This window comes from Micropterus dolomieu, linkage group LG11 (genome assembly GCF_021292245.1).
Source record: "Micropterus dolomieu isolate WLL.071019.BEF.003 ecotype Adirondacks linkage group LG11, ASM2129224v1, whole genome shotgun sequence".
Taxonomy (NCBI): Eukaryota; Metazoa; Chordata; class Actinopteri; order Centrarchiformes; family Centrarchidae; genus Micropterus; species Micropterus dolomieu.
Window position 1 is genome coordinate 12,826,359 of NC_060160.1, and position 26,985 is coordinate 12,853,343.

A 26,985-nucleotide genomic window follows, 5' to 3' on the forward strand; every position below is an offset into this window, starting at 1 on the left:
CGGGGGGGGGGGGGGGGGGGGGGGAATTTATTGTTTGCATACAATCTCCTGCTTGCATAAACAGTAAAGTGACAAAGCGGCGACAGACTAGTCTTCTGCCACCGGGCAGACCTATTCACAATACAAGACCAAGTACATATATGAAGAAAAATAAATATTACAGCTAGATTGCGGCTGGTAGAAAACAGGAAAACTGAGAAATGTATTCAGACTAAACCAGGCCATCCCCAGCAGGGTCTGACCCAACGCAGCATCAAAATCCATAACAGCAGAGGAACACAATGGAGAATGGGCTTTAAAAGTCCAAAGTTCTTCAACAGATCCCATGTGTCCCAAGTTGTCACAGTTAAGGTTACATGATCTTGTCAGATAGACAAATAATGCAGTCATGTTGGATTGGTGCGTCAAGCAATTAGTCATTCTCAGCTGTATTCAATAGCAACATTCATACATTTTTTTGCGGGATCAAAGTTTACATCGCCTGTCGTACTGAAATGAATATCGTTTGTCAGACCTTAAATCCAGCAGGAGCCTCTTGAAAGACTCAAACATTACAGACACGTTTCTGTCATAGATATGCACCACCTTATTTTATTACTGGCCACTACTAAATTGGTTTCTATGGCACCCCCATTGCTGCAGTGGCCCCCACCAATATGAGACTGCTGCAACAAACCAACCACAAGTTGGTATTTTATAATGTAACAAAATAATACACCTCTATAGAAATAAGAAATGGAGACAAGCTGGGACGATTCGCACGGCGAACCCAGTCACACACACACAAGCTGGACTGTCAGTTCCTTGTGGTTAGAAGTCTTGGATCTTCCTATGACTGGCTGGCATGTACAAAGTATTTACAGCAGCACTGAAAAAATGTTCACCTTGCCAGGCCAGGTTTGCTGGTAATCCGAGGTCCAATGTTCAGTTAAAACAGAAACTCCATTTTGCTATGGCTCTCTCAAAATACATGAACAGCTGTAAAATAAAGCACCATGAAAATTGTAGCATGTTTTGAGGTTATAAACAATGCTCCTCCTCCCCAATTATTATTATCTTTCTACATGTGCATTGCGTTTCATTGCATGCAAACTAAGATCTTTTTGCAAAAGGGAAAATATAATGCAGAACAGGAAGCGAATTACAAAGAATCATAATAAGTGATGAAAATGGCATAAAGCATCAATAAGGTTCCAGTCTGTTAGAAGTAATGTGTGCGTGCTCTTTAAATACAGAAAACCAGCAATCCTTTAAGCAGACAGCATGTTGAGTCACAATCTTTCAAGTGCTCTTCATTTATTATTTAGAAACATGCAAATGTTTGCTCAACATCTAAGTCTCCAAATTAAACCCAGTTTCAGGCCGCATGCCAGAAAGTGGTGACGTAAGTTCAAAGTAAACCAAAAGTTAAAATGCGCATGTGTTTTGTTTTCTTGTTGTTTGCACGTGCTTGTATGGTTTTGAGTATATACTATGTGTGAGAAAATCAGGAAAAAGCTAATATGGCTGTCAAAGCAAATAGGAGTTCAGTAAGAACAAGTGAATATGATGGTACGTGTCAGCCAAGATAGTAATTCGCTTCCTGTTTTTGGTCGCATTTAAGGTAAAGATTCTTTAGTGGGTAAAGGATTCTGCATGAAGATCCAGCTGTGTGAGATGAAGATGCATGTTAAACATCATACTGCTGTTGATTGGGTTGTTTTGTCAGCGATGAAGAAAGGTTGAAAATCCAGCTCCACTGAGGTCACTGCAACGGTCCTCTGAGAAAGGCATGTTCAACGTGCGAGTCCATCTTCCTCTGACTCTCTTTAAACCCTCTCTGGCACGCAGGAAAATCTCCAGCCTTCCTCCAGCATGCCAGCCTCTCCCTTGTCACGTTTTGGGATTACACTATAATACATCCAACACAAGAAGCAGGAGAGGATACATGGGCTTGTGAGGCGACCTCCAAAGCACTGTACAGGCACTGTCTTTCCATTTATGCCTCTTTTGGGACAGAGAAAGTTCAGCTTAGGAAGGGCCATTTACGTCCCAGCGTAAGCTCAGAGTCAGAGTAAGGATGTCTGTGGTTTGTTGTTCTATATGGCAACAGGCTGTAGATGTTGACTTTTGGAGATGGTGGTAATGGTGTAGTCACTGGTTAATAGGAGACTGATGTCTGGCCCTCCTTGTGCCATTGAGAGCTTAATGGAGCGCTGTTAAGAAAATTGAAGAGAAAGATCTTACTTAATCCTTCATATTTTAACACAACTATTCATCTTCTTTAGAAGAATGATTGCTCAGACTTCAGACTAATTATGGGGAAAATAGAAACAATGTTTAATTCCAATTTAAATGATTACAATTAATTTCCAACAAAACTTGGAGAGTCTTTCAGTCAGTGCACAGCAGGTCAGCTGAACATGTAAAAATGTGAAATTTGTTAGTATAAAAGTCACTGTGTATGAACAAAAAAAGTTTCCAATAATAAATGAAAAATGAATAAATATTTATTTGGGTTTAAATGGAGCTCCTCTTTCAAGAAAATCCAAAATTGCCCCCCATTTAATGCTAAATAGCAAAGTTCTTACCAGGAAACCGCTGAGGAATCAGGAAAATACTTGGAAATTATGGACAATGAAGTATTTCTCTCTACACTTTTTTCACAGGTTTAGCTACAATGCAGTTCACTAGGAACTCCCTTGCTCAAGGATGCCTCAGCAGGGTGGATAGCAACTGTTACATGCAGTGATCTGGGCCTTTCCAGTCGGGTAACTCTACTTAGTAAACCACTGCACTGCTGCCACCATGATGGATGTATTAAACACAGTGCTGTAAAATGTGCTACAGCAGTGCTGGCTCAGCTTAATACTGCAAATTTGCTTTGAAACCCCCTTAAGAGATGTGAACTCACTGCAACAGGGGTAATTAACATCAGTTTCCTTTGATTAATGAGTTTCAGGAGTCAGAAGAAAGAAAAGAAAAGATCTGAGAAACCACCCTCTCCTACCTGTCCAAAGCCCTGCTCAGACACAGTTGGTCTAATTGGTTGGTTCAGAGTGACGATGGCTCCACGGTCTGCTGCCCGCTCCACTCCTCCCCTCGGCTCTGGCCCCTGACCCTTGACCCCGACTGGCCCACAGATCGCCTCTGGTGGAGGCCCCTGCTGTCTTGGGCGCCCGATCATAGGAGCTCCCAAGGTGGTGAGGGTCACTGCTGGGCAGCTGCCGCCTCCAGGAAGCTGGGCTATGGCCCAGGTTTGGACTGGGCTCTACGCTATCAGCAGCCTGGAAAGGTTAGAAAATTGAACATTGTTGTTCACAGTCTGAATTGGAAGCTGTAGCAAGTACTTATATAAGTGGATTGGTTTGGCATTGGTTTGGTCAGAAACACAAACACTATAATAGAGGTCAGTTCTTTCAATCCCATATTCTGAAGTTGTGTGTAGGAGCTCTGAGCATTTTGTTTGGACTTTTGTATTAAGTGGGCATATACATGCTGTTTATGTTAACTGGTGTGTGACAAGGAAAGTCTGCCAAGTGGACTTCTGCCAGAGGAAAAATCCCCAACCAAAAACCCCAAACATGCCCCAAGCTGAGAGATTTATAATTTGGTGGGCTGACTACAACACAATCCTAAGTTACTAGTCTGTGGTGGCTACAACGTCACGTCCCCTCTCATAACCTCAGTAACCCTGCTCTAAGAAAGCGAGACTTAGATGACGATGCAGTTCCTGAAGCAAACAGAAACAGCACGCCACTCCTGTAATTTCAGCTTTAAAAAAGCACCATAATTAGTGACATTTGGTGGGTTGGAGTTGGCTTCTGATGCCGTTTTAGAATGCATTCTCGCTAATTGGCTTTAATGGAGCCCTGCTGGACTGCCTTTCTTGGTCTCCAGGGGTAACAGACAGGAAATAAGTCACCAGCAAACCCTGCCAAGTAGGCATGTTCAGTGTGGTCACTTCCTGCTCCAGTCACCGAGGGGAGGAAACGGCAGAGTGGCATATTCTCCTTCTATGGTAAGCCGCTGCTGCAAGACCAGGGGCTTTCACAGGGTTACCATGTAATGTACTTCCAGTGTTCCTTCTACACTCAGCAGGAGGCATGTACATTGTTCAACACATTTTAACAGACTTAAAATAACAAAAGATAATAAAAATGCACGTTTGTGTAAATATTAGGTATGTATTAACCGAAAGCTAAAAGAAATAGGTTAGAAATCACTGCAAGTGTAATGCACCATAGAACTTAACAGCTTTTAAAAGATGTGTGGCTTCAGTGGAAGGAAAATTAGTAACTTTTGTGTGTGCCAATGGAGAGATTTTTCCCATGTGGCTGAAAGTTAATTTAAGAAAATACTTGGGCAAAAGGAACGACAGCCTATAATATATGCTGTTAAGTAAGTTGATGTGCCACAGCAGAGGAAATCTACTGGGAACAGCAAGTGCTGCTGTCATCACAGACCTGCTCCTGCACATCAGATCAGAATGCCTTCAGCTTGGAAAGCCCAGCTTTATAGGCTGCTATAATCAGAAATAATAAATCACAGCACAGCATGTTGATTTGACCTGACAAAAAAAGAAAAGGTGGGACTAAGAAAAGCAGTGCTGTTAGGCACATATTTCCAACTTTAAAGTATCAAATGAACAGAATTTTAAGGAATCAGGGCTCTCAAGTCTCACGTATTCACCATGAGACACACGCATTTCAGTCAGTTCACACGCTCACACGCCACACCTTGTATTTCTCACGCTGAGAAGTTAGTTCAGAGATAACATCCTCAAATTTGTCAATTAATCATTTTTGTGCCGAGTTCATAGCCTTATCTGTAACCTAATAAATGCCAGAGCCGTCAAGCCAATCAGACATAAAATGGGTTGTTTCCAGGTAAATTCCGTGATCCCGCTGCAAGCACATTCGTTACCAGGTGCGTGCACACACGGAGTGGAAGTTGGAAGCACAAGACCCGTTGGATACGGTAACTGTGGGTATTTATTTTTTGCATTTTGATTTGCATTACGATTCACTTGCTTGTGAGAGTGAGAGCAGCTGAAGCTGAAGAGTAGGCTATGACAAATTTGTGCTAAATTTTTAGAGATGATGCAGTCAAAAACTCTCCAATGTCTTTGCAACCATTTAGCTTAGGCTTTTTTTATCCAGTGGTGAGCAAAGTAACTTAGGCCTATTCAGATCCTTTAAAAACCAGTAGCAATACCTCACTGTAAAAATACTCAAGTATTTACATTGTACACAAATACTGCATTGAAAAAGTTAAGTTAAAGTATATAAGTAGGCTATAAGCATAAAAATGTAAAAGTAGCTTAAAATAAAAGTAGCCTACTCAAAGCAGAAAGAAAAATGTCCCATATACTATTATATATTATATCATTACATTAGTATTCCTCATGGATTATTGTAGTTGGTTGAGGTTAAACTATTTTGCATCAGACTGCAATTAATGATTCTTTTTATTATGTATTTATCATACAATATTTCCCTTTGAGATGACGTACAAGTAGAAAGTGGCATGAAAAGAAAATACTCAAGTTCAGTACACATACCTTGTGTACTTAAGTACGGTACTACTTTGTTACTGTCCACCACTGGGCTTAGCTTTGGCTAAGGACTAAGGAAAGGACTAGAGATGTTTTTCTATATTTTGGAAAGCTATCATCCATCATGATAGTGAAAATGGCTGGCCTTGAGCCACAGTGCCTCAAGCGGGAGCCCCCTATACCCCAGTCATCAAGGCATTAAAATGTGCAACAATCAATTACAACACAAAACACCATTCATAAGCTGAAATGTGTAGCCTACTCTCTCACACACACACACACACACACACACACACACACACACAGCTTGGCATTCATGCGTAGGGGCAAGTTCTGCCATCCTACTGTAGGCCTATGTGTACAGCACTACTACACACATAGCCAAATTTCTTTTTAGTTTTAATACATTTGTATTTTTGAATATAAGTTTATATATAAATAGTATTTTATCAGATTCACCTGTTCATGTCAATCATGAACTATAGGTAAAATTTAACTGCTAGTAAAACCTTGAGAAAATTGGCTGGGTCCGAGAGGCCGCTGCAGCAAATATTTGAGTGGCTCCTCCTCTAACACGTGTTATCTCACTCCAAACTTTGATAAAACTTGAGAGGCCTGGGAATAGTTTTAACAATTCTTGGAAATACGCTTATTTTCTTTCCCACTGAGAATTAGATGAGAAGATTGATAAATCTCCTGTATGTGTGTAGGAGATCTGTAGTTGAAGCCGGCAGCATTATAGTTTAGCTTAGCATAAAGATTGGAAACAGGGGGAAAAAGCTAGCCTGGTTCTGTACCAATCTGGCTATCAGTACTTCTAAAGCTCACTTATAAACACATTATATCTAGTGTGTTTATTCTGTACAAAAAGTGTAAAAATTACAAGTTGTGGGCTGGACTATTTGTAAGTCAGCCTTTATGCTAAGCTAAAGCTAACTGGCTGCAGCTTCATACCTACCACACAGACATGTGAGTGGTATGAATCTTCTCATCTAACTCTCAACGAAGAAAGCGCAGAAGTGTAAAACTATTCCTTTACTGCTGTTGTAGGCTTTATGTGTAGATACTTTAATCTCTACAAATCCATCATTCAGCTCATGCACTTTTCATGAGAAAAGAATGGCTCATTCAGTTTCCAAGAGTTCACTTCAAAGAGACACTGTGAGATGACTCTACTCTAATACCAAATGAAGGCCAGCCGATTTAACACAAGGAGCGTGTCGGAACTTCTGCAGAACTAATTATACCCTTGCTTTAAATGTGTCTGTCTCGCGCAATTTTAAGGAATGGTGTTGTCTTGCCAATCCAAACTCTTAAATCACTTCTCCAGCAAGACAATTCTCTTGACACTCCAGGTGAAATGTTCCAGAAAAGGTTTGGTTTGCCAAGATGATGATCTGTTTATTGGTTATGATTTCTAAAAGCCTTTTTCCTTTTCCCCCCCCCCAACAAGTCATTGGTACAGTGTTACAGATTCCAGAGGGCTTTTTCTGTGCGGTTCACATAGTAGAGGAGCTCTGATCCCACACTTTACCTTGTGGCCACTGGTTTTCGACTCAACAAAGGATGTTTTGGTATCTTGCTCATCAGCCATATCTGCCCTGCTGACCAAACACAAGTTCATGGCTCATTCATGTACAGTCTGAAGTTTCCTACTGCTACTGTGGGGAGTAATTACTACAGTGCTGTTCTGTTCTGCACTCTGAAGTGTGGAGTGACTGCTACAGAAAGGAAGAACTCCCCATTCTAACACTGACCTGCTGGGTGTATTCATATTAGAATTTTGGACCAAATCCTGTATGTAGGTCCATTATGTGCTACAAGTTCTGCTCACCTTATCCATTATCAGAGCCTTAACAAGACTAAATCTACATCTATAAGTATAAGATGCAATAAATGCTTGTCAGCTAATGGTAACATGATCACAATGACAATGCTGACGTTCAGCGGGTATAATGTTTACCATGTTTACCATCTTAGTTAAGCCTGTTAGAATGCTAATATTTGTAAGTGCAGCTCATGCTGATGGAAATATCATTAATTTGACAGGTATTTTGTCAAAGCATTTGACAAATGCAAATATTGTCATGGTGATGCTATAGGTACATTCAGGGATCAACAAAATCTTCATCCTCTCGAAAAAGCCATGCCACTAGACTGGCAAAAAGAAGTTTACTACATTAACACTGATTTGGACAAAACAGAGGCAACAGTAAAGGTTGCACATCAGCCATAGAGTCGGACAATGATAATACGATCATGACCATTTAACTAGATAAAAAGTTTTAATTCTCCGTGCCACAAAGGCCTGAATAAATGACACAAATAATTTATACATGAGGTTAAAAAAGAAAGCAAATCAATAAGCTTTTCCCAGGTTGATCCAGGGTTCTTAAAGGAATTGGGAATGTTGTCTCCTCCTTAATGACTATTGATTGATAGTGCCTTAAAAGGTCCACAGTAAGCTGATTTTCAGTCTGCTATACTCTCATCACTGGGAAGCATTTGATGTGAATGGTCATAAAAATAAATTAAAGCCATGTAGACAGGATATTACACATTTGTTTACATCTTAAACAGCTTCTATTTACATGCAGAGTGCAACTTAAATGGATCAAGCTTTAGTCAAAGATAGAGTAGTACTGATACTAAGTGAAAGAAAGATCAATGGGACGTCAGTTACTGATTACAATCCTATTCCATCAACCCATGTGTTATCCTGTATTTATCCCAACCTCTTGGGAATGGACGCAGTTCAGACCACTGACATGCTCTGAAAATCCAAATCCAAGATGATCGGTTGTGCTCCAAGACATGTTTCAAAGCCCAATTATGAACTGAAGTATGTTTTTTTTTGTTTGTTTTTTTTTTTTTTTACACTGTAGCAATTTTTGTTTGTAATTGCTATCCAAATGGAGGGACCGCTTCATGCATCACATGAACAAGGTTTTGCTGTACCACAGAGTCAATAAGTGGATTTAGGAAATTCCCACAACAAAGTGCAAGAATTGACAAAATACTGAAGAAGTGACAACAAGAAAGGCAGCTCATCAGATCACTGCTTATTTACCACATCAGAGAAAGGGCAGGGGACTTTTTCAAGGGCTCTAGGGTAACCAGGGCTAACAAGGCTGAGCACTGTGGGACAAGGTCAGAAAGAGGATGGTTGCCATCCTAAAAATGCAGAGATGGGTTCAAGGCCATGTAGTAGAACAGATGTGAGCACTGACCCTGACAGAGCTCCTCAAATACACAACTTGAAGCCACTTTGTTCATGTCAGGGCTTGGATGACAAATTAAATAGGGGGATGGGAGAGAGAGGAAGGGAGGGGAGGAGTCAGAGACAAAACAATGGTGGCCGTCTCCTCATGCTCTGCCTACTAGTCTATATCAGTGATAAAAGGGGGCGTCAAGGGTCGAGGCTCAGTGTTAGACAGATTTCATTAAGCCTATTGAGGATAATGAGTGGAAGGTGCCATGTTGGTAATTACAGCCATCTTAGTTGCTATGTTTTTATGCAAATGGATTGTCTGCTGGCAATGAGACCCCAGCTAAAAGATCTGAGATCTGTTTTCGTTGTCTTTGTTGTTCCTGTAGCATTGCGAAGAGCAGTGTGAAGAACAACTTGACCAGTTGATCATCTAACCCAGTACAGGCTGTGCAACTTCGTATTATAATGTGAAAGGTACGGCTGACTGTCATTTGAAATTTTTTGAGACTAATGTTAATATGATACATATGTGAGATTTGGTACTGATACCAAAATGATACTTTTCTCAATACTTTACTTATAATAAATATATAAATAACACAATCTTAGTAAAGGTTCTCAGAGGAAGAGAACCTTTGAAGCTGTAACTGTAACTGGCCACAATAATAAACCCTAAACAGTACTGCACGACTTTGGTAAGAACACAACCCAAACCCCGTAACATCCTGATGTCCTGGTCCTGACCTGGTCAATAACACTTTAATGCACTACTTCTTAAAGAAGACCGCCTAAATCATAATGTAAGCATAACAACTACAAAAATAACAACATGTGTATAGTATACTGTGTTAAGTCTTAAAAATAAAATCACTTTTCACAATCACCTTTTACAGCAGCTGTATACATGCAAGACAACTGAACTCCAGATCATTTTATTGTCTTATTGCAAATGTGACCCAAGATGATGGATGAGATAGCAGACATTTTTCTTGTGTGTGTCTGTCTCCTTGGCAACTACCAGTTTATTAATAGGGGAAAACACAGATCTTACCCAAAGGCCTCTTGTCTAGTCTAGTTTGTCAAACTGACAGACTGACGATGTGATGATGTTATTGTAGCCATGAAGCCCACTCTGTAAGCAGTACTACAACCATTTGACAATATATTATATACCAATAGACAAGTTAATACTGTAGCCCATTAGTAGTTTTCACCTCATCTTTCTAATGACTTGTATAAACATTTACAGTCCATTAATCAAATTGTAGATATGCAAACAATCTTACATGTTAATGCATAGGCACACATATACATCAAATCAGATCAGATTAATCTGGCCCTTTGTACAGAAATTAGTTGTTTATAATGTAGCTACACAATCAGTGCGTCAGGTTGTGCTTACAGTGGTGAACATTTTGCGGTACTAGATGTGAAAAGAAAACCAAAATATCTCAAAATAACTAATTACAGAGAATAACTTAAATCCACAAATATAAGCTCTCGCACAGTGACATGTTTATACAGTATTAATCCTATGCATGTACTACGTGGAGGTGAGTAATCGAACAGCTATCTTCAGTAATGTTTGCGTAGAATAGCACTACAGCCTGGCAGGAGCACAGACTATAATGTGGTGGCACATTTAAATACAAGAAAGTTATTTTCTTCTCCTTGAGGTTTTCCTAACCTCCTTTTCCCCCTGTTGAGGTCCTTTTCATTTCCATCCTCCCTCTTTTTTTGTCCCACCCTTTTCTCTTTGTGCTTACTGGGGCAGCAGGAGTGGGGCCTACAGAACTGCTGTGCTAAGCTTGAAGTCGCAGAGTTTGGCGTCAGGGAAAAAAACAAGCTGAGCTCTCATGCAAAGTGGACACACCAGGAGCTCAGCCCTGCGGTTGTGCTTTCTGGACTTTTACCTTCAAGACAAAAATTATTTGCAGAGCGGTGCAGATAATACTTTCACCTACATTGCAATGTAGTTATTTTAGAAGCCACATTATGCAGTTAAAGCTCAGACACACGTTTAATACCAGAAATGTTACTTTTAGCTTCTATTGATGCTTTCTGTAAGTGAGTGGTTGTCCTTCCATATTGAAAAAACACAAAAAATACTCCAGGCATGTAAAATTACCAGCCAAATTTTTTTCCAAGCCTGTTTTATGCTTACCACTTGATGAAGAACACATCTTATGAGAGCAAAAAAGTGTAAAGACCCAAAGTTGGTTGACCTACCTGTGGTTGTTGTGGGTATGATCGGCTCCAGGACTGAGAGGTAACAGGTGCGTGGGGCACGATCCTTCCCAGGCCTCCTGCATCCATGGTGGGAGACTGTGAGCCTTTGCCTCGGCGAATCCCTGGTTCTTCCACTTCTCTGGTGTTGCTGACCACACTTTTGATCCTACGCATGTACATCTGGGACAAGGGGCAAATTATTAAATTAAATTATGCAGCTACAAAGTAGTTCACTCATATCTTCCAATTTATTATTCATTTTGTGTAGGGAATGTACTCATTCTCAACTCAAGACTTTGTCTCATTCATTTATTTATCATCTCACCTCTGCAGGGGACGGCTTAGCTCCCTTCTGTACCTCAGCATTTCCGGCAGCTCCAGTTCCGCTGTTCATCGTTTCTTCTGTATCGAAGGTGGTTGCCCGGTAAGCCCTCCATGTTGTCATGGCTTCTGCTTCATCATCCGACCCACCATCAGTCATCATCCGTGTACCCCCTCTTCCCCTGCCTGTCTCATCCACTGATGCAGTTCCCCGGTTCTTCCAGGTGCTTCTTACAGTTACATTCTTCATGTCTGGTAAACTGTCTTCTTGTGAGTAGTTGCTTTGTCTTTGGCGTCTCCAGCTGGTGACCGTGGTGGTGCTACTGCTGCTGCTGCTTTCAAAGCCTGATTCGGTGTCATTAAAGTCTGCGGAGGTGGTGTCCGGGGACTGGAGGCTGAAGTTGCTGCGTTGGCAGGACAGGTGGCTGGTGGTGGTCTCCACTCTGGAAATGTTGTGGAGTTTGGACCTTGATGAGGAATCATTGTGGTCGTCTTCCCCACAGTCCTGGTCCTGGCACGGCCGCAAGGCTATCTCGCTCTTGGGAATGGAAATCTCATATGGGACGGAGATGCTGCCGTGGTGCTCACTGCTGGGGCCTGGCAATAAGTAAAATGATATCAAATATTTTCTAATCATTTCAGAAATTAAACAAGCTGTGTCCTTAATAATATATTTTTTAATTTTTAGATTATGACCAAAACCCTTCAACAAATGACATTTCCATTAGCCTAAGCTGTACTTGTGGGAAATACTTCTGGAGTTAGCAAATAAACGTTAGCATGATAACAGGCTAAACTAAGATGGTGAACATTATACACGTTAGCATTGTGATTGTGAGCATGTTAGCATGCTAATGTTAGTATTTATCTCAAATCACCTCACCAACATCATTGCCATTCTTTATATGAATCATCATGTGGTACTTCAATTAATCCATGAAAATGTAAAAAACCTTTTACTATCTAGAAACTAAAAGGAATTTTCCTTTGAATGCACTTACCGTTAGCATGCAATTTTACTGCTTAGTAAACATTCTACACCATTTCCATAACGGTTAATTATGTGAACAAGTGTTGAACTATGGGCTCGCACAATGCCAAGACAGGATTTCTAACACCGATAAAGTGAAGTTTGTTCTTTTGTGAACAATTGAAGGAGCTGTCTTTACTGGAACATTTTATTCAATTATTGTTACAGATCAGATTGTTTGTGTAAAATGGCTTGTGTTCACTGAAGTGAGACTGGTTTGTGACTTGTGAAAACATACCTATGAGGATGTTACTGGTGGAGGTGTGGCGTTCCTTGATTGGCATGTGTTCACTAGACACACTGCTGCTGCGACTGCTGGTTCTGGAAGAGCTTGGGTCATTGGGGTAGATGGTTATACTACTGGTCATTTTACTAGTGGTGGTCACAATAGGTTTGGTGGACATTTTGGGTTTGCCATTTGTAGACAGTGGTTCTGAAATCATCACTTCCTTCCTGTCAATCTCGACAATCGCAGGCTTGATGACAGCTTTTGACCTCAGGGCCTCACGTGGGCTGCACACTCGCTGGATCTCAATCCCTGATGTCATATGCGCGGGCCCCTGGTGGCCTCCCTCAGCTAATGGTGTTCTGTTTTGGAGCTCCTCATCAAACGAGTTCCTGGTGGAAGAACCCTCTGAATGCGAGTCATGGACATGGGAGTATCTAGAATATCTGGAGGTTCCAGTCCTACTGCTTAGAGTTGTAGTAGTAGTAGTCTCAGTTACAGGCTCTGGTTCAGAGGGCCTTGAACCAGTAGATTCTGTTTCAGAGGCAGATGAATGACCTTCTGATCCCTGGTCATTGGGCAGCAGTGGAGTGACGTTGGATCTGTAGGCTGTGTAGGATCCATTGGCTCTGGACAAGGTGGGGACAGAAGAAACTGAGACGGATTCTTGAACCTGGTCTGTTGATTCCTGATCTGAGGCTGACACTGCATCCTTCTCTAAAGCAGAGATACTGTTGATGTTACAGGAACTGTCAGGAACTACATCAGAGTTGTTTGATTCGCTATCACTACCAATGTACAATTTTGAAAACTTTTCTACTCTGCTCTTTTTAGTCTCCCCATCTGTCTGTCTGTGAGCTGTTCTCAGTGGCTTCTGGTCATTAGCTGCTGGAGGGTAGCGACTAAGAACAGACGCTTTTTTAATATCACCAGAAGATGTGTTTACAGAGCAGAGAGCGGCTCCTCTTGTCTTTTCATCAGTTCCTCGTCCTGTGTCTCTTATTCCGTTATCAGATGAAATCGTAGTAGATGGGGTTTTGGGTGTCCTTCTACTCTTGTGTGCAGGACTGAGGGCTCTCCTCACAGACTTAGGAGAGCTCTCCTCGGAGTGGCTCGCCTCTTTGCTCCTCAGCTTGGTCTCTCTCTTATGCTGAGGAGAGAGCTCCCTATTCCTGTGTTTGGGGGAACTCGGTTCGGAGACAGTTGCAGCACTCCTATATTTGGGCTTCTCTTGTCTGAAACCTCCCTTCACAATAATCTCTTCATTATCAGCTTTGCCATTCTCCAGGACCTTAGCTGGAATGTTGGGGCCAATGTTGGTGCTTCCATTGCCATGTTTATCCACATTACTGGTTCCATTTCTTCCAATCCCACCTTTTCCGCACAGCTGCGTCCTTAGCTGTTCCACCTGCTCGCTCAGTTGGCGGGTCCGGTTTCGTTCCATCTGGAACTTCTCATGAAGTTCGCCATTTTTGGACTCTGAGCTCTTTAGATCCTCCTCCACTATCTCCAGCTGTTTCAGGCGGTTCTTCAGCCTTTCTACTTCCTGTGTCAACTCCTTTACTTTGTTGTCCTCCTCTTGTGAGCCCTCAAGACCGCTGTTCTTCTCATTCTCAGATTTGTTCACAAGACCAATGTCATCGGCCATCTTCAAGTAGTCAAGACTCTTCTTACGTACCGCCAGTTTACTCGTGAGGAGCCCAGTGGTTGAAAGCTCATCCTCAATTCGTGACCTTATGAAATCTGTATGACCAGGGTCTGCCGACATGCCAAGGCGGTTCTTTTGCTGCTCCAATTTTTCTGTAAGCTTTAGAATGATCTTCTCGTCCTCTCTCTGTTTCTCTAGTAGCCTCTTACGCTCACTCATAAAGGTATGGGTGAATCCTTTGAGTTTCTCAAGCTCCATGGCCAAGGCCTGCTCTGCTCTTTCCAGTTTTGTCTCAGACCCCTCCACCTCCTTCAGACGTGCTTTGAGGGCCTCCAACTCAGACGAGAGCTTCTTGGTCAAGTTCTTCTCTTCATTGAGGCTTAGGCAGAGCTGGCTGCAGTCAGACTTGCTTTTCCCAAAAGCTTCTTCCAGTTTCTCCAGTTCGGCCATCCTCTGTTGTAGACGTTCAATCTCTGTCTTTAGCGCCTTTGTAAGGCTTTCCTCCTCTTCTAGTTTCTCTCTGACTGTGCGGCAGAGGTCCTCAGCTTTGCGTACCTCCTCATCCTTACCCTGGATCTTTAGGAGACATTTCCTGAGGACCTCCACATCACCTAGCAGGGATGAGTTGCTGCCTTCTGCCTGGATGATTTTGTCCTGTAGAGGAGAGAGCAAGTTCAACCATTCATTAATCTATTTATGCAGTTTCAGTTACAACTCTTTCCACACATTGCTTTTGAAATGCACAAACAAAAAAACAGTGTCAAAAGTCGACCAGTACTGACCTGCAGGTCTAGTAGCTCATCCTCAGACTTCTGCAGCTTGGTGGTTGCTTCTTCCAGTTCATCCAGTTTTCGCCCAAGACTCTGTAGCTTGTGCCGCAGGTGGCGATGTGTCATGTCTTTATGGTCAGACATGACTACAAAATTCTTTGTGTTATATCTGTTGTGTTTGTTTCGTTGTTCAAATTACTTGATGATAACAGGTCCACATGTGTGTGGCAGTGATATCAAGTCCCTTAGGTTCTTCTTCTCTTGGCCGTCTGTCTTGTTTTGTTTGACTGTCACTTTAAGACTTTGAAATTCCCTCAGAGTGGTGTTTAGTAGGCGAATCTGTCATCTGTAGGAGGGACAGAGGAAATAACACTTAGTCATCCATAATTTGTCAATGACAGTCATTTGCATTCTCAAGAGGTAGCTCAGCAAGCGAGGAAAAGGACTGCACCCTGTAGGAAACTAGTACAGTCATCACACTGTGTGATTTTACACTTCCATCTAATTGCTGTGACACAAACTATAGGACAAGACTAAATGAGGCCAAACACCAACGCATGTACAATAAAAATACACTTGCACACGATATGGCACATGCAGAAACAAATCTCACTCTGGCTACATTTTTAGAACAATTACACATACGAACAGGAATTACTTTCTCAATCACCATGAAGTTAGTTGACATCCTTTCATTACAACAATTAAATATTATCGGTGGTAAAGTCACCAATCAAATGGTACATTAAGAGGACATCATACACAAACTGTACCTCTCTTCCTTTTTTCCCCATTTGCACCACCATGTATTTCACCTTGCCTGTCCTTTGAATGAGATAGGGGTGGTACTCCTTACATGTCTGCGTGAGTATGGGGGTTTCAACATGACTGCACAGGTTTGCCCACACACGCACACTCACACTCACACACTTTGTAGTCTCCCTGCTGTTTTATCCACCATCGATTTATGCTTGCCTGCCTGCTTCTGCTGACAGCAGCATATCTTAATAACACTGGCCTCCATCGGATACCCCCATCTGCACTCATATACAGCCGCCACTGTGGCAACTACTCCATCACAGGTCCATCACAAAACTAAACCATTCTTGGTCACTTGGACTTACTGATGTGATGATAAAAGAATAGTGTTTCACTCTGTAACAGTGACTATTCGGCAGAAATAAATTAGCTCTGGTACAAGAAATCTCAAAATCGCAAATAAGGACATGGAAGCTGCATTGTTCCTTGCCTTGTTAGTTGGTACAATTATGTAAGAAGTTGGATCATATGTATGTTTCTACAGCCAGTACAATGTGCTAGTACCAATCTGTGGACCAAACATGGTTCTATGTGATGAGAACAGAGATTTTTAGCACACCACAGAATGCAGCATAGCCTTCATAAGTCTAACAGCTCAATCTTCTATCTCATGCATGATTCAGGTAGTGGGCTTTCGTTCTCCTAAATCCTTTTGCTCCCCTCCCCCCCTTCATTCTGCTAAGCTTCCCCCACTGACTGCGAGGGAAAAACGACCTCAGGGTAGGACATAACATCTGCACACATCATCACTTATCGACCCCCCGACAACCAGATCCATGCCCCTGCTTTCTCCTTGTCTACACTACCATGTTCAAAGAGTGTCCTTCTGAAGCTATGAACCACTACATATAAAAACTACTGTATTTTTCTTAACATTAAATAACTTTTACTGCTGTAAAAAACATCAACCAATGCAGTAAATTTGCTCAATCTTTTGATCTGCGTAAACTATGTGCGTACATTGTATACAACAAGGTATAACTTGCCATTATGGTTTACTTCAGAAAGTATATGAAACTATGCTATCGTTTCACTGTAAAAAGCCCAAACCACTCTTCCCACATTTCATTAAATGTCTTGTTGAACATAAACCAAGGCTTTGAAAGTCAATATGGAAACAATTACAGTAAGAAAAGCATAATTTGAACTTAAAAGCGTTCAGCTGTAGTGTTTTAATTATTCTTTACTTTCATGATGTCTAGTGGTTTGGTAATCTTCTCAGTGGAGTACAAGACATTAAGGAAATACAGCAAAGTATGTGGACTGAAGAGGGAGTAGGGAAAAAGACAAATGGGGAAAACTGCTAGTCTAGCTATTCACTTGAATGCCAAAACACCTTAGTCAAAGTAATTTTGTGTTGCATTAGCTTTGCCCAGCTGTGGCTTGTTAAATGAACTGTAGACCAATTTTTCTCTGTTGTCTTGGCGTAGTCACTGTGATCCAAACCTGTCCTGACTGATCCTGTTCCAGTAGAGTACAAATACTATGAAAAATCCTCATATATCCATTAAAAGCAGAGATCGCTCAATGGCACAAAACTATTTAGCCACAGATCAATTCTAAATAGCAGCACTGTGCAGCTCAGGGAAAAATGTAACTACTGAAAAGGTAAGAGAATAACCTTTGTGCCTCAGGAGAAAACATTGATTCCTTGGACATCAAAACTAGATGGTACTTTTTCCCCCAGTTTGGTGGTCCTACTGTCCTGACCCGCTCAATAATGAAACAATAACACAATGAAACAACGTTCATTATTTTGCCTTTAACATATTTTTTGATTATCGTAGGGTTAGGTTTTGGGCCCTTACATGATTTCTGAAATTCAGCAATTATGAGAGCAGCTCTTGTTGAACCTCACTGTGGTTAATACTGGTGTTTCGTTAGGTCCAGCTACTCCTGTTTTGGCAGGCTGCCTACCTCTCTTTTTACTCTTTCTTTATTTCTTTGCCAGCTCTTTACCTCCCTCCCTCCCTCATCTCGCTACCTCCACTTCTCTTAGACACGCACACCAGCACGTCCAAGTGGGCACTTTTAAGAGGCAGCGGTGCGTGCAAAGTGACTCTGGCAAGGGCCCACCTCTGCCAAACCAATCAACATACCTGATTCATTTATCGCAGGGCTGCGGCCTCATTAGCTACAATCGGGTCAAGACAGGAGGGAATAAGAAGGGTAGTAGGTGAGATGGAAAGGAGGAGAGAAGAAACAAGAAGATACAGGGCAGTAGAGGTAAGGGCAAGAGAATAAAGTTGAAAAAATGATGGAGGAGTACAGGATGTCAGCATTTAGTCTTTCTTCCATTTAGGTCCATGACCCACATTCTGTTATTCCTGTATTCCTTTGATTTTCCACACCTTATGAATCAGGAGGATATTCCCAAGTTTATTATTGGTCTTCAAGACTGTGACATTGAAAGCAAAAAGGTGTGGAGCTGTTTGGCTGAGAACAGTATTTGCAAAGGTGGAGAGGGGACGGAACAGAAGGAATGAAGTATGGAGTGAGGGGAGTTGCTGAGGTATTTTGAACTCAGCAAATTTAACACAGTTTTATTCCCCTGTTCTGTGCGTTGTTTGACAATTATGAAAACCTGGAGTGGGGCAAAAGCTATGAGGCAGGGAAACAGACCCCTTTTATGCAGATGCATTCCTAATGATAGACTAACCAGGGCTCTGTCTGTCCCTCACTCTGCCTGCCTGCTCTGTTCTGCTCCCTGCAGAAGCCCATTCCTAACCAAGGCATTGTCTGGGTTTTATGGCCAGGGTCTAGGGAGTATATAAAAATGTTTCTACAGTTTTGGAGTCCAGATTTCTTAACAGATTTCTGAGATTGTCTTTGCCATTGTGTTAGCATCCTGAGTGAAAATTGTGACTATTTGACCAAAGTCTGAAATCAGGATGTCTTCTAAGCTTATACACAAAGCTCACAACCCCATATCTATTAAAGAGAACACTGAAAAGAGCTTAAACCAAGCCCTGGCTAACTATACTTTATGACTCTAGCACCTTCCACTTCCTGGAATCTGGACAGGCAGTTCCCTACTTGACCTTCCCTACTTGACCTTTCACAAATTTCTGCACTCTTACTGCTGTTGTTAGGAGAAGCAGGGTACTGAGACTGTTGATCGGTAGCAAGAGCGTAGGCTGCCAGAGTACAGTTAGTTTGAGATGACCTCTAACCACAGAGCCTCATAAAGTTAGTGTGGGTGTGAACCAGCTGAAGAAGAGGGTGAAGAAAGCAAGGTAGATATAGGCCCCATCCACACTACTCCGTTTTAGTTTACTAACGGAGAATTACAACGATTACGATCTCCGTCCATACCAGCGTTTTAGCTGCGTTTTGGAGTTGCTCTCCCTCTACATTAAAACGACTGAAAACGCACAGTAGTGCCCGTTCAGGTACACTGGGCATGCGCATGCCAGTGTAAACTTGAAGCAGATGGTCTATTCCGTAGTTACAGAAGATTTGGCGAAATAATAAATAAATACAGAGAAAGCATCAGACCAGTTTTTTTCTTTTTTGCATGTACCAATAACGAGCTGGGACTGTTGCTGAATGTAACACGGGAGTGTGGCGTCAGAAAACAAACTGGGAGTTAACGGCGACATGCACAGTGCAAGTGTAGGCAGATGAGTGTTATTTGCACGGTACAGAATATTTTAATAAAAATATGATGTCAAAAACCCAGCATCGTGTTTCTGCTTTGCAAGACCCAATCAGAGAGCCAAGCGTGAGCGGCTGCGTCATCGTTTCTAAAGTCCTCCATTTCGGTCCGTCTTCGCTAAAACGCCCTCCGGAGTTTTGAAACGCAAAATGGGGTCGGCAGCATTTCCAAACTTCTCCATTTTAAGTCTTCGTTTTCGTCGTTTTAGCCTGGACGGGAGGTGCAAACGTAGCAAAAGGTCTCCGTTTTAATTCGAAAACGCAGTAGTGTGGATGGGGCCATAGAAACAATACCAGTAGCAGAATGGGAAAGACGATCAGGAACATGGGAAAGTAACACAAGGAAATCCATCCAGCCAAAAGAGGCAACTGCCCTGGGGCCTCAGACTGAAATAATATGTTATCACCTTAAAATCACCTTCATTAAAATCCAGTTTTAATGCCTTTATTATTTTAGTATAAATCGTGCATTTAACTTAATATATTTGCGATTAATTAAGTTACAATTTGGAAACAAAAGAGAAATTGGGGGGCTATAGAGACATATAATTTATTTTGCTTTGGGGCCCCCTTTGGGTTAATAATGCCCTGATATATATAATCCATAACCAGGTTCAGTTGCAAAGCTGCAGTTCCAGTTAGACCTGTGCCTCCTCTCGTCAAAAAAAAAACAAACAAACAAAAAAAATAGGTCAATGCCAATATATGTGTATAACAGCTTCTGCAATGCTGGCATGTGTGCCACCTTCAGGGAGTGTTATAACTGGAGTTTAAGGGTTCATTTCTTACTTTTTAAAGGTAAAGGTTTTGTTAACCGTTTATTTTTTATTTTTTTATTCAACACTTCTGTAACCTGTACTCACTCCAGTATCCCAGAAAAGATGCTCCACACACAGGCCAACAACATCTAACAGCAAAACTGTAGCTGTGACACTCTGCAGTCCCCTCAAATGCACCTATTGCTTTCCTTTGCTGTAGGTGGCATAGGTTGGCATGAGTAAAATTTTTCACACAAAGACTAAACAGCTGTCTCTTGTAAAAAATCTCTAGCCTGCTAAATGTGAATTTGTGAGTCTGTGTGTGAGTTACGTGACTAGGTGTTTCAAATTTAAAAAGAGAAAATGAGGACTGCGTGGAAAGACTGATAAAGCTGTAATGGTAGAGACATACAGTGATGCATGCAAGATAAGGGGAAGGACAAAGGAACAGAAAAACAGAGGGGCTTCATTTTGTCTTAGGACTTGTAAGTAAAATTTTGTTGAAGAGGTCCATCCACTCTGCTTGCGCTCTCTCTCAAACACACATGCGCACACACACACACACACACACACACACACACACAAACCAAGGTTACAATCATACACCATATCATTAGGGCTTTAGCCACTCTCTTCCTGCCTGCCTGTTGCCTTCAGTACATTCTGTTCTCTCCAAGAAAGAGAGAATGAAGGAAAGAAAAAGAAAAAATTCCCCTCTCTCTTGCACTTGACGTTAGGTTGGAACTTAGTGGTTTTAAGCTCTTCTGCCTCATAAACGGTAGTTAATAAAGGGCCTGAGTCCAATCAAAATACCTCAACCACATCTTCATGTAGGGGGTAATTGCCAGTTTGCATGTGAATGTGTGACAAATATTTTGCGTGTGTGTGTGTGTGTGTGTGTGTGTATGTGAGGAGGGACGACTGCAGTGGATGGATGCTGGCGCAGTACTGGAAGCCACAAGATGGTGGAGACCTGATGCTTGGCCTGCATTTTTCCGTTTTTCCAAGAAAGAGAAACCGGCATTCCATAATGTTCAGTGTGCTGTCATGTTACTTTTTTCTCTGTTTTTTTTTACCTCAACCTTTAACTTTTGCACCGCTTCTGGAAAAATGGTAAAGAAATGAAAGGCCGTGTTACATTTCAGCAGAAAAATGGATAAGGAATTAAGGTCATGTAGCTGATTCCTTAGAACGAGCTGAAATGGGATGGGAATACCTACTCCTCTCAGATTTTTCTATCCTAGGTGAAATGACCACTTATAGTATAACTATTGAAATGTGGTTAAATAGTGGGTAAACAAAACGTCGTCTCTGGTAGAAAAATAGATTGTTTATGGAAGAGGACATGCAATTTAATCACAATACCACTATAACAACAAAGCAGATGCTGTCTGCTTGTCAGGGCAACGTCACTCAATGTTGAGATGCTCTTCAGTGACAGTAATTGCTTCTTCATTTCGTCCCTTTCACCAGTTATTTCTCCTTTCAAAAACTACACTGAAAGTGAAATACAAATTGAGTCGATACATAACATTTTGCTCCATTACTCTTAACGGTCTTTCCCCCAAGACCTTGCTGCCAATGACTGGAAATGCTCAGCATGGATACTTAGCTTCATTTCAGTTTGAATTTCCTGTCATTTGTTGTTAACAGTCTGAACTAATTTTCGATTTAAGAGAAACAAGTTGCTCTTTATTTTGAATACTCGCAGCGAGTCACAAAACCAAAATAAGAGAAAGCAAAGGAAGAAAAAAGGAAAGCTTGTCTAGCTTGGTCATACATCAATATTATTGTGTAATAAAACCTATTCTTTACATTTATTCAGAAGTCTTTAGACTACAAAGCAGGGAGTTTACCCCATCAAGACAAGTCTAACAATTCCAGGTAAACTGCTGTATTTATAACAGATTACAAATGAGAGCTAAAAGAATGGAATTTATCGACTGATAGAAAATGAATCTGCAACAATCTTGAAAATGATAGTCTTTCATTATAGTAAACTGATTATCTTTGGGGATTGGGAGTTCTCACATATATGGTATTAACTGTAAGTTGCAAAAAAGGTGGATAATTAGCACAACCAACTCAAACTGGGTACAGGTGCAAAATAAAATAAAAAACCATACAAAAGAAAAAGGAGACGTTGTCTTCACAAAGGCATTTGCCAGCTCCCCATTAAAAACTTTTATAGATGAAATAAAAAGACACACACACAGAGTCAAAATATTGTAATAACAAATATGATTGTAAATCTCAATAACAATGCAATATTCTTTTGTGTCCCAAAATATAAAGTGAAATAACGCTAGTGAGGTCAAAAGTATAGCTTAGGACGCAGTTTATACTAATGTCCTCATGACAAACACTTACGTGAACATCAGAGTCAGATTTAGTTTAAAAGCTTGGCTGGAAAGTAACAGTCCTCTCTCCGGTCCTAGCCCAGTAACCCAGAGCCTTTTTCTAGGTCTCTCCTCCCCTCCTCCCCTGTCTGTCTACATCAAGAGTCTTGTTGCTGGGGCTTAAAACCAGCACCCAGCTTATGCGAGGAGGCATGACAAGAGGATGAGAAAGGGAAATATGGGGAGGGGGATGAAAAATGCCAGAGAAAGTTGGTAAGAAAGCCATGGCAGGATGAGAGAGATAAACCAGAGGACAGTGTGTGACCTGTCAGCTTTCATGCAAGAGTATGATGGTTCTACATATACACTATATTTTTGGCTTCTCTGTTTATGACCCAGTTGCAGATGTAACTTTGATGAGGTTGAATCAAACTCAAAGCCCTCAGAGCTTTTCGGCTCTGCTCCTGATCTTGGTGGCAAAGCAGGAAATTAGAGCATGTTCTTGATCAGAAATCAGCACTACACACAGGATTATATGCAACAGCCACGGAAGCAGACCAAGAAGCAGAGCAGAGCAGGGAAAGGATCTTGGATACTCTATTTAAAACAGAAGCACCCAAAAATACTAGCCAGTTAGTTGCTAGCTAGTCCTCAGGCAGATCTGCAGCCAAGGAGATGTGGAGCAACTGAAATGTAATCAGTTACATCAGTTATACAAAATACCACAACCGGCAGCATCTTGGATGGATGCTCACTAAAACAAGTTAAAGATTGCTACACTCACTACAATTCTACTTCTAGTATCTTTCCAGTACCTCTTTGTTTGAACACTCGCCCATAATTGGCATGGCAGGTAATACAGTTATATTCAGTCTAAGCAGGTTGGATTGTATTGCTGCTGGTCTTAGGCTTGTGTGTCATTTAGTGTGGCAACAAACAATTGTTTTCATTGTTGATTAATGTGTCGATTACGGTTTTGATTATTCAGTTTATTATAGAAATAAAATACTGGAGTCCATCCCAGTTTCTCAAAGTCTAAGGTGACATCTTCGAGTGTATTGTTAGACCAATAGATCTTGTGTGTCAACATGTCTAATGCCCATGTGGATCCACCCGGACTCCCACTTGGCTCTGATCACATGGCAAGTCCTGATCTTTGCTTCAAAAAGTGTTTGCAGTCCAAAACTTTTGACCCTTGATGCTTTACTACAGATGTGTGGAAGGTGTTTTCATTAATCTCCTCCTTTTCCTCTTATCAAACTCAAACTCACCTTCTGCTAAGAATTAATTTAAGGTGTAATAGTGTTGCAATGGACAGCCATACACAGACTTTCTGGATTGCGTAATGCAATACTTTTTGATTTGCTATTTCAATTCATACATTTTAGGCAACGCATCTGCAAATGTTCAGTATTTCGAAAGAAACGAACACTGCAAAGATGACAATGTTATGGTATACTATATATTTCAACACAACAATAACCACCGTCCAGTCAGTGCCATTGACTAGACACTGATATATACATCTGGAGTTGGTCCCCGGGCGCTGCACAGTGGCTGCCCACTGCTCCCTTGAGGGATGGGTTAAATGCAGAGAATGAATTTTACAACATGTATGTGTAATGTGACAATAAAGGTATCTTCTTCTTCTAAGTTAAAAAATGTTAGCCCAAACCTGTGTGTCCTTTTTCAGACCATTATTAAATGTCCACAACCTTATTAACTGCTGTTTCGCAACACTCTTGTTATTGATTTAAACAAACAGATTTATGTCCTGTGCGACTTGCCATCATGTTTCCATGAAATCTTTCCTCCCCCCTCAGCATGTCCTCAGCCTGCTGCCCTCTGTGTTTGGGGTCAGAGGTCACTAACACAAACTGCAAACTCCACACAAGACACTGGGGCAAACAGGAGTGAGACCCTGATTAGGAAAGCAGATTGTGCTGTTTTCTACTGCAGCTAAGCCAAACTGAAATAAAAATAAAACTCAAATAAAAACAGAACACACATCATCGATACTTTCAATATGGAAGAGACAATACAAATGTATTAACAACAAATTAGTTACTTAAGATTTGTACACTGCATGTGATCAGACAGGAACCAGAGTGAAATAAATGCATTAAATCAGTCACGCTCAGTGAGTAATGAGTAAAAGCCATGAGCAAGCGTAAAACCTTATTATAGCAGCTGTATTAAAAAAAACATGTTTTACATGATTACCACTGATGTACACACAACAATAAGAATAATAAATATTTGTCAAGGCCATAAACATGGACTTTAAGAATTTCAGACTTAAAGGGTCAGTAAACTCTTGACTTTTTTGTGTGAATGATTTGCTAACTTGTGGAATTAAACAACAGTAACTCCCAGTTGTGAAGTGATAGACAGGGAGACTCCAGTCTCCTTTATCAACAACTAGCTCAATGTCTGTAATGCATATGACGATAACAAAAATCCTAATTAGAAAGCCAATGTAATGTACGCTGATTTAAAGCACTGATTAAATGATTGATATAAATGGTAAGAATTTGAAACAAAAAAGGTAAGTTACAAAAATTGCTGAATAATGCTGTCACATACTGGACTTTGGCTTCCAAAAAGTTTGAACGAGGCAATGTTTCAACACTATGGGGTCTGGAACTGGCCTAAATATAGGATGGAATGTGCACAAAACTACCTCTGTTTGTGTAAGTCACAAAATAGTGTCTGGCCGATAAATAAATCCACGTGCAAATAAATCAACCGCTATTAAAATGAAAAGAGTTTTTTAAGGTAATTTAGGAACAGTGAAGCCATTATATAGTTTGTCCACTACAGAGCACTGTCAAGTTTATTATTCACTGGAAAATGTCTCACTCTGTGTAAATATCTTATTCAAATTGAAAAATAATTTAAAGGGGAAGTGCATCAATTTCACACAACAAAGTCTGTTTACAGGTCTTGGTGATTTTTTTAGACTAGCTGCTTGAGGCTACATTAGCTGCGACTAGCATTAACACACTTGAATCTCCAAATGAACTGTCAATAGTTGAATTGTATTATGGGCAATTTAAGCGCCAAATTTTAAACCAGGTAGAAGAATGTGTGTAATTAAAAACACAGCATCTCTATGAACAATAGTACTCTTTTAAGGCATCCTTAGCCTGTCTGCATTTTTGAATATTTCACTTTTCTGTTTACAAGTTCAAGAATTAATGTTTAATCAAACTTTTTAACATGAATAAAGAAGTCCTAAACAAAAATGTAAATTTGAACATCTATAATTCCATGAAAACTTCTGACTATCTTCAAACTATCTGCTGAGGGCGATCTTGTAATGATGATCTGGTTAACTTCGAAGGACAATCAGTTTGAAAAATCCAACTGAAGAGAACCCCTTTGACCTCCCATTAACACAGCCTTTTCTGTCAGGACCAACACTAGCTACCTATTTAAAGATATCCTTAACAGCTGTTCAAGTGCTCTCAGGTATCAGTAGACGTCAGCAAAAACTTTAAATGTGTGAACGAGATATATGTGCAGTTGTGTGCAATGATGAACTGCTCAGGAAGGAATGTGTGTGTGTGTCACCGTTTCACACTGATAAGAGAACATGAACACATCACAACATGATGACACTTGTTAGAGTCAACACTGGGTAAAGAACAGTCTGTGTGAATAAGTATGAGTCAGGCAGAGAAAGAATGGGGCGAGATAGACAGACAAAAGTCATGAGAGACCTATAGAGTGATAAGAACAGAAAAGGACAGACATTTTACTTCATACTCATCTATTACCTATATGTTTCTCTCTTTGAGAGTTAGCAGGGTATCTCAAAAAATCTGGTCTAGAAAGTTAGGCAGCTATTTCTTAACATTGCAAGATTGGCAAAAATTATTATAAGCGCTTTTCTCTTAAACGACTGCACTTACTCTCTGAGTGCTTTCTAGCTGAACTTTAAATAGTAAAACCTGATGTTGGGCTATGCTCACAAACATGTGAAATGTCTGTGAAACAAACAAAACAAAACGTGATGCTTCATTTACAGTCAGAAGATAACAGAGCCGCACGCTGTGTCTGCAGCATCTGCAGAGTATCACTGGCAGGGATTGTCTGCAGAAACACAGAAAATGTGAGAAATCCAACTATACGCCAGGTGTCAGAGACCGCACAAATTCATTAACAGGCTTATCAGAGTGCTGAGGTGAGATTTATGGCGAAAATGCTCCCATCTGTTCTTTACATACTCATCCCAGATAGTCTGGGTTAAAGAATGTAAAGGACCTAAATCAAGTAAATGTTGTTGCAAAAAGACACATAACACAGCATCAAATCATGTAGTAAACTATATGTGGGCAATGATAAGGTAATTTTAATTTAATGATGGCAGTGTTTTTGAATTTTACACTTTCTTTCTCAGAATTGAAGGAATTAAGTGTAAAATTGGAACTGGACG

At 40.9% G+C, this 26,985-nt stretch overlaps 1 protein-coding gene across 3 annotated transcripts in view; it reads right to left on the reverse strand.

Moving 5' to 3' along the window:
* Positions 1-15: 15 nt before the first annotated feature.
* luzp1 (leucine zipper protein 1) overlaps positions 16-26,985 on the reverse strand; it is a 48,650-nt gene continuing 21,680 nt past the window's right edge. For 2 of the 3 annotated variants that reach the window (XM_046063045.1, XM_046063043.1), the window contains 6 exons: positions 14,984-15,317; positions 12,566-14,855; positions 11,302-11,894; positions 10,977-11,156; positions 2,990-3,266; positions 16-2,195 (listed from right to left, as the gene is read on the reverse strand). In XM_046063045.1, coding sequence (XP_045919001.1) covers positions 3,021-3,266; positions 10,977-11,156; positions 11,302-11,894; positions 12,566-14,855; positions 14,984-15,115 — 3,441 coding nt within the window. In that variant the 5' untranslated portion in view covers positions 15,116-15,317 and the 3' untranslated portion in view covers positions 16-2,195; positions 2,990-3,020. Of the gene's footprint in view, positions 2,196-2,989; positions 3,267-9,720; positions 10,661-10,976; positions 11,157-11,301; positions 11,895-12,565; positions 14,856-14,983; positions 15,318-26,985 lie in introns of those variants that run through there. The other variant, XM_046063046.1, reaches the window with a different exon arrangement.